A 13,018-nucleotide genomic window follows, 5' to 3' on the forward strand; every position below is an offset into this window, starting at 1 on the left:
GCAACCTCAGGTCAGAGGCATTCTCTTTTAAATATACTGTAGGCTGTGGTGGAGTTTCTTTAGATTTTAACGTTTATTTTAAAGATTGAGCTCCCGTGTCATCTAGCTAGCTGAAAAAATTCTGAGATTACTGTCATCATTCCTTAAAAATACATCTGATAACAGAGAGCCACCCCTGACAAAGCTTTTGCTGTGTCTTTAATAAATCCATTTTCTTTTCTTCCACCAGCCTGGCGGTAAGCACTTGTCATCCTGGCAAAGCATCGGGGCCGTACGGTAGCAGGCTCCCTGGTTCAGAACCACCCTTCAGTACACATTACAGCGACAGCTTTGCTCACTTCGTCATGGGAAGGGGCAGCAGTGGAAGTCACGTCACTGCTCCACACAGAGCTCGTCTTAAAGCGTTCGTAAGTGGGAACACACTGGAGCACAAACAAAAATAATGCACCTTCGCTCGGCATACTGCAGACAGTTCACATAGTACAAAAGGGATGGGTAAATCTTACTGGGCCATCTGCAAGGGAAGAAAAATCAGCTGTTGGCCCGATACTGCAAAAAAAGCTCGAGTGCCCTCCACTGCCAAATCAACGAGCATTTGACTGTGCTCTTCAGCCTTCAGGAAGGGGCCATCTTCATTACAAAACTGTTCAACAGCAAAGGTAACGTGACATCTCTTATGCAACATATAATTTCACACATAGAAATACATACACACATACAAACAAAACGTGGTTTTTGTTTTTTTTTTTTTTGCTTTTTTGTTTTTGTTGTTTTTACCTAAATGCAAACTGGATGAGGATCCATGTGATGAAAGTGATGGCGGTGGCGTAAGTGAATGTCCTGGAGTTTGGCTTGGCAGAGGCATGCCTATTGGACTTGGAGAGGAGGAAAATCCCAGACTATTGTAAAATGGCTGCCCTATGGGTGCTAGGCTGCTACTAGATCTTTTGTACAAGTCAGAGCTAGTAGATAGAGAATCTCTCCTTGTGGCACTACTACTTGCAGAACTGCCAACTGAAGAAGAAATAAAAAGACCCTAATTACACAGTGTCAACTGAATAAAACCTAATCCCCAACTACAGCTGGGCAATAACAGATGCGATCACAATAATTACAGCAATCGTTATGACAAAGACAATTACTGTGATAACCACACATGCTTTTAAGTAAATCTAAGTGGGTATAAACATACCACTGGTAAGTAATTTCATCAATGCCCATGTCTTTCAACATTTTATTCTAGACTTCTCACAGCAATATTGCAGTACTCCATTTGAACACCCTGGCTTTAGGCATTGGGACAAACATGAAATTTATGAGATTACAGTGTCACTGCATATAGTAAGTGCTTCTAAAGATATTCCCACTAAACTCTTCAAGAATTTTTTTCCAACAGAAATTATTAGTCAGCAATACTTGAGTGCAGGCAAAAGGCTAGAAACAAATTTTTAAGAGTTTAGAAAATACACTGTGTCACTATTCAGCTGTTTCTGAACTTCCTCTTGTTTGTGAACCCCTCATCTTTAGGAAAAAAAAAAACTACTTCAAATTCCCTGAGAGAATTATAATTCTCAAAGAAGCGTTTTGGAAAGATAATATAAAGAGGGAGTAGGCTAAGAAGAAGATGAGAAGCAGAGCAGAGATACGAAAATTAAGGTGAGAAACTAAAAATGTAATTTTACTGCTATCACTCTTTCTGACAAACAAATTAGACTACGAGCTTTGTTTGGCTAACAGAGTATTAGTGAAGGACTGGTTATCCTGCACAGCATCATTCGGCAGGGCGATGAACAGTCTAGGATAAATTAGGAGAACAGAAAGCTTTTAGAAATGTTAAACTCTGTTATCTGTGGCATACTAGTGACATATTTAACTATAGCGCCTATTTGAAACACTGGAATATTATATCAGTGATCCAAGACTATGGATATTTTGGCAATGTAAAGCTGCTTCTTAAGCTGAATTTGGAAGACTGATTTCTACTTCATCTTAAAAAGGAAAAGGTCAAAGTTTATTCTTCCATAATCCTTATCCTCATCAATGTACCCTACCACATCTGGCAGCATGGTCCCACATAAAGGTCGCCTGATACTTCCCATTTTGAGAGACTAGAGGTTGGCTGCTCCTAACATCAGCAACGTGGCTAGTATTTTTCATGGCAAGTACCTCCTTGGACCAAATTGTTCAAAGAAGTTCTGCCCAAACGACACAGCTGTTTTAAGAAAGCAGGAAAAATGCTTCAAGTTTAGTGAAGTAATCCAGCCACCTTTAATTTGAGAAACTGATGCTTTCATTTACTCAGATCATCATGCTAGCAACAGGAGACCTTTATTTTCATGCTCTGAGCTAGATATCTTAGCAAAATCACATTTCATCCAAGTTCAGCAGAGATCTGGTACAGACTCGTAGCTGAAAACTCAAACTCCTGCCCATTCATGGCACGTCTGAGATGGCTGATGAAGGTTTTCCTGCAACTGAACTTCCGGGCTTTTGTGTCCCATGCCAAAAACGGACTCTAAAGCTGCTGTCCAAGATCCCACCTTGTGTTCAGAAGCCCCATCAGGCAGTGTGGAAAGGAATTTATCTACTTCAAATGCAGAGGAGACAAAAGCCAAACACAAGAAATAGACCAGGAAAAAAAAAATGAAACCAGAACCAGGAGGAGAGAAAGGTCAGACAAAGGAGCCAACAAGGAGACTGCAAGGAAACTGGCAGGCAATTTCAAAAGTGGTGGAACTGAGGATGGAAACGAAAGCAGATCTGATGAAAAGTTAGGCTTATAGAAAGTGTATGCAACTGTGGGGCAAAGAGCCTGGAACAGTTAGCTGATAATGGGAACACCACACAGCACGAGCAGCAACAGACACAAACTGGGGGCAGGAGGGGAGATAAATGTTGCCTGGAAGCTGGGAAGGCACACATACTGGAGGAGAAGCCAGGAGGAAAAGATACTGGGCTAAATAGGCAAGGAGACTGAGAGTAAGAAGAGCAAATTAAGGGAACAGTTGAAAGAAATCTTGAGGTTTGAGACTAGCTCTACAGGTTCTGGCTCAGCTGATGAGCTATGTGCATGTTAATACAGCGCTATGGGATGGATTGTTATTTTTCCAACTGACTATGGGGAGAAAAAAAAAAAAAAGCTAAACCTTAGGGTTTCTCATTCAGCTAGATTACTGCAGCTTGACAAGTCACCACGAGCCAGCTGAGCTGAATCTTTACACACACACAAGCAAAGCTCATGGAAACAAGATAAATTGAATTAGCTCAGCCCTCTTTATCACTAAACAAATGTAACCGTGTTAGCTACAAGCTGAAAGAAGTCATCTGGGAAGCTGCTGTGGTCCGTCTAATTCTCAGTTACCTGTTAAGCTGCAGTACCTTACCATGCACCTAAATATTTAAAGTGGAGTGTGAATAACTTTGTAATAAAAGAGGACTGTAACGTGATTTCATTTACATGCTATGCTTGCCTCTTCCTATTTTCTCCTTTGTTGCTCAGTCATTCTGCTAGAACAGGCTCAACTTTGCCTTTTTTTATTTTTATTTTTTTTAAACAGAGCTTCTTCTGCTCCCTCCCAGCAGCAACTGAAAACATAAGCAAGGTGTAAGGGCAAGATCAGTACCGCCATCTGTCAGACCTCATGGAACACGTTAACTGAAATCCAGCCCTTACAACACGCTTAGACAAGCTACAGATAAGCTGAAGCCTCGGCAAATCAAAAAATAAACTCGCTTTTAATTTGCCTCAACATGCATTAACAGTGTTTTTATAAGTACTCATCTGTGTAATTCAATTCATATGTACATACAGCTCTTTTTTTCTTAGTTTTTATTTTTATTTTATTATTTGTTGCTTTTAAAAAAATAATAAAATCAGGAAGCATATTTTTAAGTGGCTGTTATGGCAAGTACAATTTATACTTGGCAGAAGGGCACTTTCAATGTACTTTTACTCCAGTAATACTACTAAAAATCTTTCAGGTTTAGGTAGCACCTTTCATCAGCACTTCTCAAACTGCAAAAGCACCAGCTTCCTGCTCCTCTGTGGAAACTACCAGGCTAATTAAATCACCTAGGACATGGCTGCAAGATTTCAGAACGTGCTGTCTATGCTGAAGGCTCTGCACGAGGCTCTGCAACTGAACTTTGCTACAAGAAAAAGGCATCATCTCCTGTGCCAGGAAAACAAAACAAAACAAAACAAAACAAAACCTGTTCTGTTTCTTCTTAAGGAGACAAAACTAAAATTTGCATTGTATGGAGGTCCTTGTGATAATGTTGGATAAAGACTTCTGTGGCTTAATTCTTTCTATGGCTTAAAAGTATTCTACCTAGAGCCTTAAAATGGGCCTGTTGCATTAAATATACAGATATGCTTATGACCACATCTATCAATGAAATGAAACTGTATCTAGAGCGAAACACAGCTGCTAAGAATTCACTGAACTCCTGCAAGTAGTTGAGGAAAAATCTGCACTACAAAATACAGCACTGGGATAGCACAATTGTTTTGTGAGATTTACCTGCTGTGGCCCTACAGAAAATTGTTAAGAGGCCCTACCCATCTGAGTGGCCTTTTAAAAAAAAATAATTTGAAAATGGCATGTTTAGAGTTCCCTGCTCCACTCTTTAAAGGCAGAGGTTAGAGAGGACCAGTGTAAAACTTTATTTTGGATTTCCTAGCATTAGTTTTGTTAAAGCAAATTGTCAGATTATTTTATGAAAAAACAATACTGAGAAGATCTCAGCGTTGGTATGTGGTAATTTGATGTCACTATTCTCCACTTAGTTACCAAATGAGAGGTATCATGTTTTAACACTGAAGGGTGTGTTTTTCCTTCTGTTTTTCCACATACCGAGCTATTTTGTAATAATAGTCACTTTCTATGCTCCTTTCAACATTTTTATAAAGCCTCATGGGGCAATTTGCTTTGAAAAATACTGTTTAAGTATAATTTTTTTATTCCAATTTCTACACATCTGCAGGATTCATAATATAAATATGCTCCATTTATCTCATTAAAATAATAAAAGTAAACAAATCAGTTCTGTAACTCAGACACTAACAGGCCAAAAGAAATATTATTTGGAAAAAACACCTAACTTCCCTTACTAACGCTGAACCTTAAATATAAGAAAACCTACCTTTTATATTTAAATCTGTGAGAATGAATTTCTGCTATAGAGCATAAAAAGATGACAACTATTTATTTTTTTTTGATAACACAAACAGGAGCATCTGTTGCTATAATTTAAGGCCCCAAACTCTGCTTAAATGTATCTAAGATTAAACCTATTGAAATTAACGAGGACTATTATTAGGTTTTCAGTCCTTCCAGGATGACAGCCTAAATCCTCAAAAAATGTTATGGAAAGAAACACTGCAATATTTGATTAAATTTAGAGTATCATGTGATATTAAAAAAAAAAAAAAATGGAAATTTTCCTGATATAGGAAGAACAACAAAAGAATGCGTATCTTAAAAGTAATCGATTGTTATTTTAAACACAAAATGAAGACATGTTTGCAAATAAAAAAAATAAGCTTAATAAAAAAATCAATATAAAGTTCTGGGGCAAAGTACAATGCTCAATATGGAAAAACATTTTGGAGGTATCTGTAACTACAGGGTATTTTTCAAAAATTAATCTTGTATACAGAGCAAAATTAAACCCCCTTTTTCTTCACCTATAATTTGCTTTAAACTTGAATAACTTTTTTCAACATTGATTTTGGAAATGTATGTGCATATAATGTGTCTGGATACAGATACATTTTTTTTCCTTATCACACAAGTCTCACAATGTCCTCACTACGTTAACGACCTACCTGATGAGCCAAATCCACCAAGTGCGGAGCCGATAGCTGCTCCTAAAGAGCTGCTACTTCCAAAGCCAAGAGATGTACTTCCTGGTTGACCAGGACCATGGGAAAAAAGGGAACTGTTTTGGGAGTTATTGGTCAAAGAGTTACTGCCATAAAATGAATTGGATTGTAGGCTACTATTTGTTTGCTGTTGCTGTTGTTGTGGCTGGGCACCAAGGGGCCGAAATAGACCGTTCGTGGCTCCCGCGAGATTGTTTGCTGTTCCTCCAGCTGAAGCAGCTGCAGCTGTAAAACACACGTTTTCAATTGTCATTACTCTCCCAAACATTTCTGACTGAAAATGGACTATTCAGATCTAAATCTTATTTTTACGAAACCCTCTTAAACAAGCAAAAATTCACATATTAAAGGACTAAAAGAGACTTTATAATATAATGCAGTCTTAATTACGATGGAAAAAAATGAAGACAGCGTATGTTGTAAGCTATTCAAAGATGCAGAATAGTTAATGTAATGGAGAGAATTTTCAGTGTAAACATGTAAGACATTATTGTTCACTGAACTGTGCTTCAATACTCAAATTCACAATGGCAGAGTTGCAGCTAACAAAGACATCTTCAGCAACTAATGCCACAGTAGGAAGCCTATAGATTAGCTTAAAATCTCATTTTCTAAACATTAATTCATCTGGTGTTAATATTTTGGATTTTAATGTAATAAATACAATAAATACAGCGTTTTAATGAAGTGGTACCAGACTGAACCTAATGAAAAAGAAAGCTCTATACTTTTCACAGTACTAATTCTCCTTTTCTGCTATCCATTAAGTATTTTTTTCCTTGCCATACTTCTCATGGGAAAAAAAAAAAAGAATACTTTCATAAGAAAAGCATAGCAGGGCCCCAGAATACTCCATCATTTTCTGCCAGGCCGAAGCAATTAAATGATGCTTCCATTCTGGGGAGCAACGAGCAATGTGTGTTGTATGCATGGGGAGAGAAAAGGGGAAATTGTTCTTATCAGAGTAGCAACAGCATTTGCAGAAATGTGCCTGTATGTGTACAGGGAGTGGACTGCAAACCTGAATTAAAAAAAAAAAAAAAAAGGAAAGCTGCGTCTCCGAAAAACAGTAAAACAGCTGTGTGTGGTAGAGAAAGGGAGGTGAAAAAATAAAAAAGATCATGCATGGTATATCCTTCCCAACTGGAAAGCCTCACAGAATGCATATCAACCAAAGCAACAATATGAAATACTAGTCAACTAACATTACTGAAATTCAGTACAAAATGGGAAGAAAGCTCCCTGGAGGACCCAATACTTACCTGCTTGTGCTGCTGCAGAACTGATTATAACAGGGGTTGAGGCCACCAATCTGACTGGTGCTCCAAGGCCAGTTCTTGCTCCAGGGCCTACTACTAAGGCACCAGTCTGATCATAATAGGCAGTGGGAGCTAGTACTTGATAGCCTACACAATACAGAATAAAAGAATTAGGAGTACATGTTGTCTTGATCAGCCAACGCTTCTCTCATTGAAATATCTTGGCACCACACCACGATGGGGAAAACAGCATTTCTGCAGTAGCGCCCCAGAACATCAACCAGACATCAAAAGAAAAAAAAAAAAAGAACACCATAAAAGAGCTCCAAAATCTTATAAAAGCCTAGGAGTATTCTACATCATCTTTAAGAAACTAGAACAACAGCTAAATTTAGTGATCTGAAGTTGAGTGTGTATCTTCAAGGTTAATAAATCAAGTTTCCAATACCACAGTTGAAAAGGTAGAGTAGTGCCACAACTTGTCAGAACTGGATCACTACTGAATCTTTTTTTTCTTCTTTTCAGCAATTTTAAATATTCTACAACTGTCTCATACTCCTGAAAAGGTACTGAAATCTATACAGTTAAAGGGCCGGACCATGTGCAAGTTCGGCAATTCCTTATATTGCCTGGCCACATTTTAAAGACCACTGACAAAAATACATTACGAAACGAGTGCTCCACATGCAAGAGTATTTTAGAACAATAAAAACGATCTAGTCCCAGTCAGTTTCACAGAACAGACTGTAATCCAAGTACCATTTCATTCAGTTGACAGAGTTGGAACTAGAGGAGAAAGCAAGTTGAGTTGAAAACGGAAAAAAAGCAAGCAATAGGAACAAAAATACTACAAAAGACATGAATGAAGCAAAGGAAAAGATACAAAAGAGAAAAAAAAAAACCTCTTATTTAGCACAAGAGCAAGAGGATTAATTTTAAAGCTCTGATACTTTATAATCAAGTTGGAGAACTGGAATAAGAATCCCCAAAAATGGAAGACAAGAGCTAGAATAACCTAGGAAAGGATACTGACAACAGAAATGTAGCACTAATTTGTAGTTTGACTATTAAACATAAAGCAGTGAGAAAAGAGAATTTCAATGTTCCTTCCATATTCAAATATTACTCATGCTGTTAAGAAAAAAAAAAAGATTTCGCAAAAATCACACAAATGACTGTTTTGTGCTTGTAAGAACGAAGACTTCGCACATCGTCTGCAGTCAATATGCATGTTTAAAACCAGGTCTAACAGAGGGCATAATTTCTCAAGTTCTCTCTGAAACAGGTACAGACCTCAACATAAGGACCAGGGCCTCTAATTCCAGGTGAGTACCTTAATCACCAGGCTCCCAAGTCATGTTTGTTCTCCTCAACTTCTAAAACAAGATGTATAATCTCTTCTGCTCAGAAGCCTCGCTTCAAAAACAGAGCTAGAAACACCAACTGCCTACAGCCTGGTGGCTATGGGCAGGGAAGCTGGAGATTCAAGTCCAAATTCTCTCACACTATGAAAATTTGAAGATATGAAGAGACTCAGGTATTACCCGAACAGGAAAGGAGTGATGAAAATCCAGAAGTTCAGGTTCAATTCCATGTTCAAGATGCATGCGTAGTGCTAATTACAAAAACTTGCCAGTACTATCATCCTCAACCTGCTTTTTCTCACTGCTCATTATTTGCTTTGCATTCTAGGTGCAGGTGCATCTATATTCTCTTTCCTCATCAGCAGCACAGGGTGACTTAGCTAAAAAGAACCAAAGCAGGGTCTTACAATGAAATTGGTTCAAAAACTTTAACTGCCACTGCCTGTTCCACCTGCACAACTGAGTTGTGCTGCTCCACTACCTTCACCTCTTCCCAAGCTAGGGAGATGTGAGACTGATTATTTTAATGTTTAATTTAACAATATTTAATTACCTTTTCCTTTTCTACTTCTACTCATAGCACGTTTAATTGGTAAGATCATGCTGGTCCTGCTTTGGGTTGTTGCTGTTATCATAGAAAAACACTTTTCCAAAACTCAGAACTGGTTAACACTTACCAGGATTTGCTCTGTCCACCTACTCTCTCCAGATGTTCGAACCCACAGACAATGCTACAGCTAAAAAAGGACTGATCATGTATTTACACCCCTGATCTCACCTGAAACTAATACACAGCACTCTTATATGACTTCAGGCCCACATAATGTAAATAAGCCTATCTTCCAATGTGAAAAAGAAAAATTAAAAAAAAATTACCCTACTGTAGTAATTAAATTTTCTGGAATTAATACTAATGTAGTTTAACACATTAATTTCAGTTTTCACAAAGTAACTGAGAACAATAACCACCAAATTAAAAAACAGAAGCAACTTGCCCTTGACCTTTGTATTAAAAAAATCCACAATTCTCTTGACACTTACTTGCCACTCTTACACCAACCACAAACAGGCCACTTAAAACTAGTAATAATAAGCTAGGTCATTAGCACTGAGATACAGCCCATCCAGAAAATGAAAACTTCTCTACCAAAAGGGTTGTTAGGCATTGGAATTTGGCTGCCCAAGGAAGTGGTTGAGTCACCATCCCTAGAGGTCTTTAAAAGACGTTTAGATGTAGAGCTTAGTGATATGGTTTAGTGGAGGACTGGTTAGTGTTAGGTCAGAGGCTGGACTCGGTGATCTTGGAGGTCTCTTCCAACCCAGATGATTCTGTGATTCAGAAGGCCTGAGCTAAGTATGAGAATGGAGGGATGCTTCCACACTCCTCGTCTCTGAGGTGACACATAACAGCACCTCTCTGCTTTCTACTCAAGCCACCAGAAGAAAGCAACACAGAGATTATTTAATATCTGAGACCTTGACAAGTGCATCTGGAGCCTCAAAGCGAGGCATAAAATTATTTGCTTTGACATCACAAATATGGAAGAACAGCAGCTCTCATGGCAAAGTTGAAGCCTTCTGCCATCCCCTCCCTCATCACACTGTATTTGACAAGCTTTGTGCCCTACCCCAGAGAGGCATGCACAACAACAGACACTATTTCCCACCTTTCTCCCTTCTCAAAGGCACGATGGTGACTTGCCAGGTCTTCTCCACTCTAATTCCTTCTCTCCTCACGTTTGTTTTTTTATTACCTCTCCATCAACTCTCCTCCTCCCTGTGGCTATGCAATTTCCCCCTCAAATTAACAGCCATCAAACCTCATTTCGGTGACTTCACATTCAAGCTTCCCGTGGTCTTAGAGTGGAACAAGAAGAAAAAAAGCACACTCTGCTTCCTAATCATATCCTAAGCACACCTTTCATCTTAGAACTTGGCTGCTCTACCTACACTTACTGTCTCAAGATCAGCAGGGAATACTAAAATAAACATCCTGGTTTACCAGTGTTCTGCTTTACTGAAATCATTTCCAAATATCTCCAAAGCCACACGTTGAAAAGTTTTTGGATTCTTGTCACACAAACCTTAAATGTTCTTACAGAATGAGAAAACGAGAGGAGATTATGTTCTCTTGGCTCTTACAACCCATGCTCGGCATTGCTTTTATCCATCCAGTAATTTCTTCAGTGCCTTTCATTGGATAGTTCGTACACTCTTCTCACTTTTTTATATATATAATAACACAAAGCTCTGCCCAGATCTCCTACTCCTTTCTCTCTATGCATCTTCCCTCGCTGATGACACAGGTTTACGCCAAACATATGTCAAAGTTTGTCACTTCTCTCTGCTCAAGTTGACAGATGTGACACTTCCTACTGCCAGCTCACTTATCTGCCCCTTTTAACACCACCACCCTGACACCTCTCCCCCCACTCTGGATCATAACCTGCAAGTCACTGTGGAGTCCCTGTGTAGAGAAATTTACAGCTTCTTCCTTCTGAACATTCCCAAGATCCAGCTATTCTCCTCTGCATACAGATTTGAAAATTTATTCAGCTTTTCATCTTCTTTCCTTAAATGTTGCATCCTCCGCTTCAGTCTCCCAAGCTCACCGAGAACTGAAGTGCTGTATCCTTTTGCTTGTCTTGACAAAGATATACGCAGCCTTATCTCTGTGCTTTTCCTCTCAACAAATCACATTCAGCACGTATTTTCCTATCAGTAAATGATTTAGACTTGCTATAACCATTGCAATTTTGCCAATACCCTTAATTCCCTGTATATCTGCCACAATTAAATTTGACTTCTATTTCCTGGGAGGTACAGAATGCACAGCCCAGTGCAATGGCACACTACAAATTCTTCTAGGTAATAAAACTCCCAATGCCAATAAACCGAAACTGTTGATTTTAGTGTTTTATGCACATAATTCAGACAACTTATATATGTGTTCTTCACTCAGAGGGTGGCGAGGCACTGCCACAGGCTGCCCAGAGAAGCTGTGGATGCCCCATCCCTGGAGGTGTCCAAGGCCAGGCTGGATGGGGCTTTGGGCAACCTGGTCTGGTGGGAGGTGTCCCTGCCTGTGTCAGGGGGTTGGAACTGGATGATCTTTGGGGTCGGAACTGGATGTTCTTTGGGGTCCCTTCCAACCCAAGCCTTTCTGTGATGACGTCCATCTGCACGCTAGATGCACCACTGCAGTGTCAGCTAGACTTGGGTGAACTGGATATAACTGGAGTTACACCTGACCTAGCGTATACAAGAAACAAAATCCTCCACGTGATTAAGCCACCAGACATTTATTTAAGAGTAAACAGAGCAGCCCTGCAGCATCTGTACAGCAGCTACATCTCCTGGGAGCACAACAGCTCCTCAGACTACTGAGGTCACGGAAATTCCCAAATCCAGATGACTAAGCCCAATGCAGCCCTCCTCTGTGATAAAGACTGGTTTTATTTGGAGAAACAGATGTGTACTGAACATAGATGATGAAATTGGGAGTACCCTCCAACCTTGCCTTGCGCATTCTTCTTACCAGAAACTGCCTGGTTTAAGAACTCTTGTTACTGGATGACTTGCTACAGGACCAGAAGAACTTCAAATGTAACTGCACAACTCCAGTGACAAACCTATTTCACTTTTGATGATTTTAAAAGAGACCAATAATTTTTTTGGAAATAGACTTAGTAGATTTCAGACATTCTCTTTGCACCTCAGATGAGAGGGGGCTTTTGCCTTTTGTGAGCTTTAAGAACTACCCTTGAATTATCTAATGTGGATACTTTTATAAAATAATGCCATATTTAAGTCTTCCTATAACGAAGGCCTTCTCAGATCTGATTACAGCTAAGTGTCACAAGCTTGCTACAAGGCACAGGCCACTCCACAATCCTCAAGTTCCATGTGGAAAGGAAGAGCTAATAAGCAGCAGTAACAAACAAAAAAGCAAACCACAAAACACACACAAAAAGGCACAGATAAGCCTTTGAGGCTTTTGCAAAGATGCCTACAGCATCTCTGATAAGCTGTGCTGTTTGCAGGCCTTCTCTGCTGCTTTGGGGAGGCGCAGAGAAACCACTTGAAAGGTGCTATGACAGCACACTTTGATGACTTCTCATTTTAGGAGGAAGAGAAAGATGCTAAAAGCTGAAGACAGTACTGCACGGAACAAAATAAAAGTTATAAAACAGAGCAGACAACGTACAATAGTCAGTCTATTCTGCAGCTAGAGGTATGAAATCCCACTGCTGGGTGAAGCACGCAGTGCAGTCCCAGAGCATCCAGTGACAAACTGTATCCATCCATCTGTAGGCTGCAAGGCATTTTCGCAGTACTGCTAACAAGGGACACAACCTGTACAAGTGGAGTGTGTTTGCAGCTACCGTCAACTTTACCTGATTTAACTGTGTAAAAACTTAACTTTGATACTGAAGAAGGGCCAAGTATGCGTTACTTGTTCTTGCTCAGGTAATTGTACCTAGCATTTAAAAAGGATGCTGAAATTC

At 39.4% G+C, this 13,018-nt stretch overlaps 1 protein-coding gene across 8 annotated transcripts in view; it reads right to left on the bottom strand.

Moving 5' to 3' along the window:
- Positions 1 to 13,018, bottom strand: part of PUM2 (pumilio RNA binding family member 2) — a 69,774-nt gene that overhangs the window by 17,245 nt on the left and 39,511 nt on the right. For 5 of the 8 annotated variants that reach the window (XM_084284289.1, XM_084284287.1, XM_084284288.1 and 2 more), the window contains exons 11-13: positions 7,150 to 7,293; positions 5,831 to 6,112; positions 778 to 1,014 (exon numbers count right to left, since the gene is read on the bottom strand). In XM_084284289.1, the coding sequence (XP_084140415.1) occupies positions 778 to 1,014; positions 5,831 to 6,112; positions 7,150 to 7,293 (663 nt within the window). The remainder of the gene's footprint in view (positions 1 to 777; positions 1,015 to 5,830; positions 6,113 to 7,149; positions 7,294 to 13,018) is intronic. The other 3 variants (XM_084284291.1, XM_084284290.1, XM_084284292.1) reach the window with 2 other exon arrangements.

This window comes from Netta rufina, assembly GCF_964035555.1.
Source record: "Netta rufina genome assembly, chromosome: 3".
Classification (NCBI taxonomy): Eukaryota; Metazoa; Chordata; class Aves; order Anseriformes; family Anatidae; genus Netta; species Netta rufina.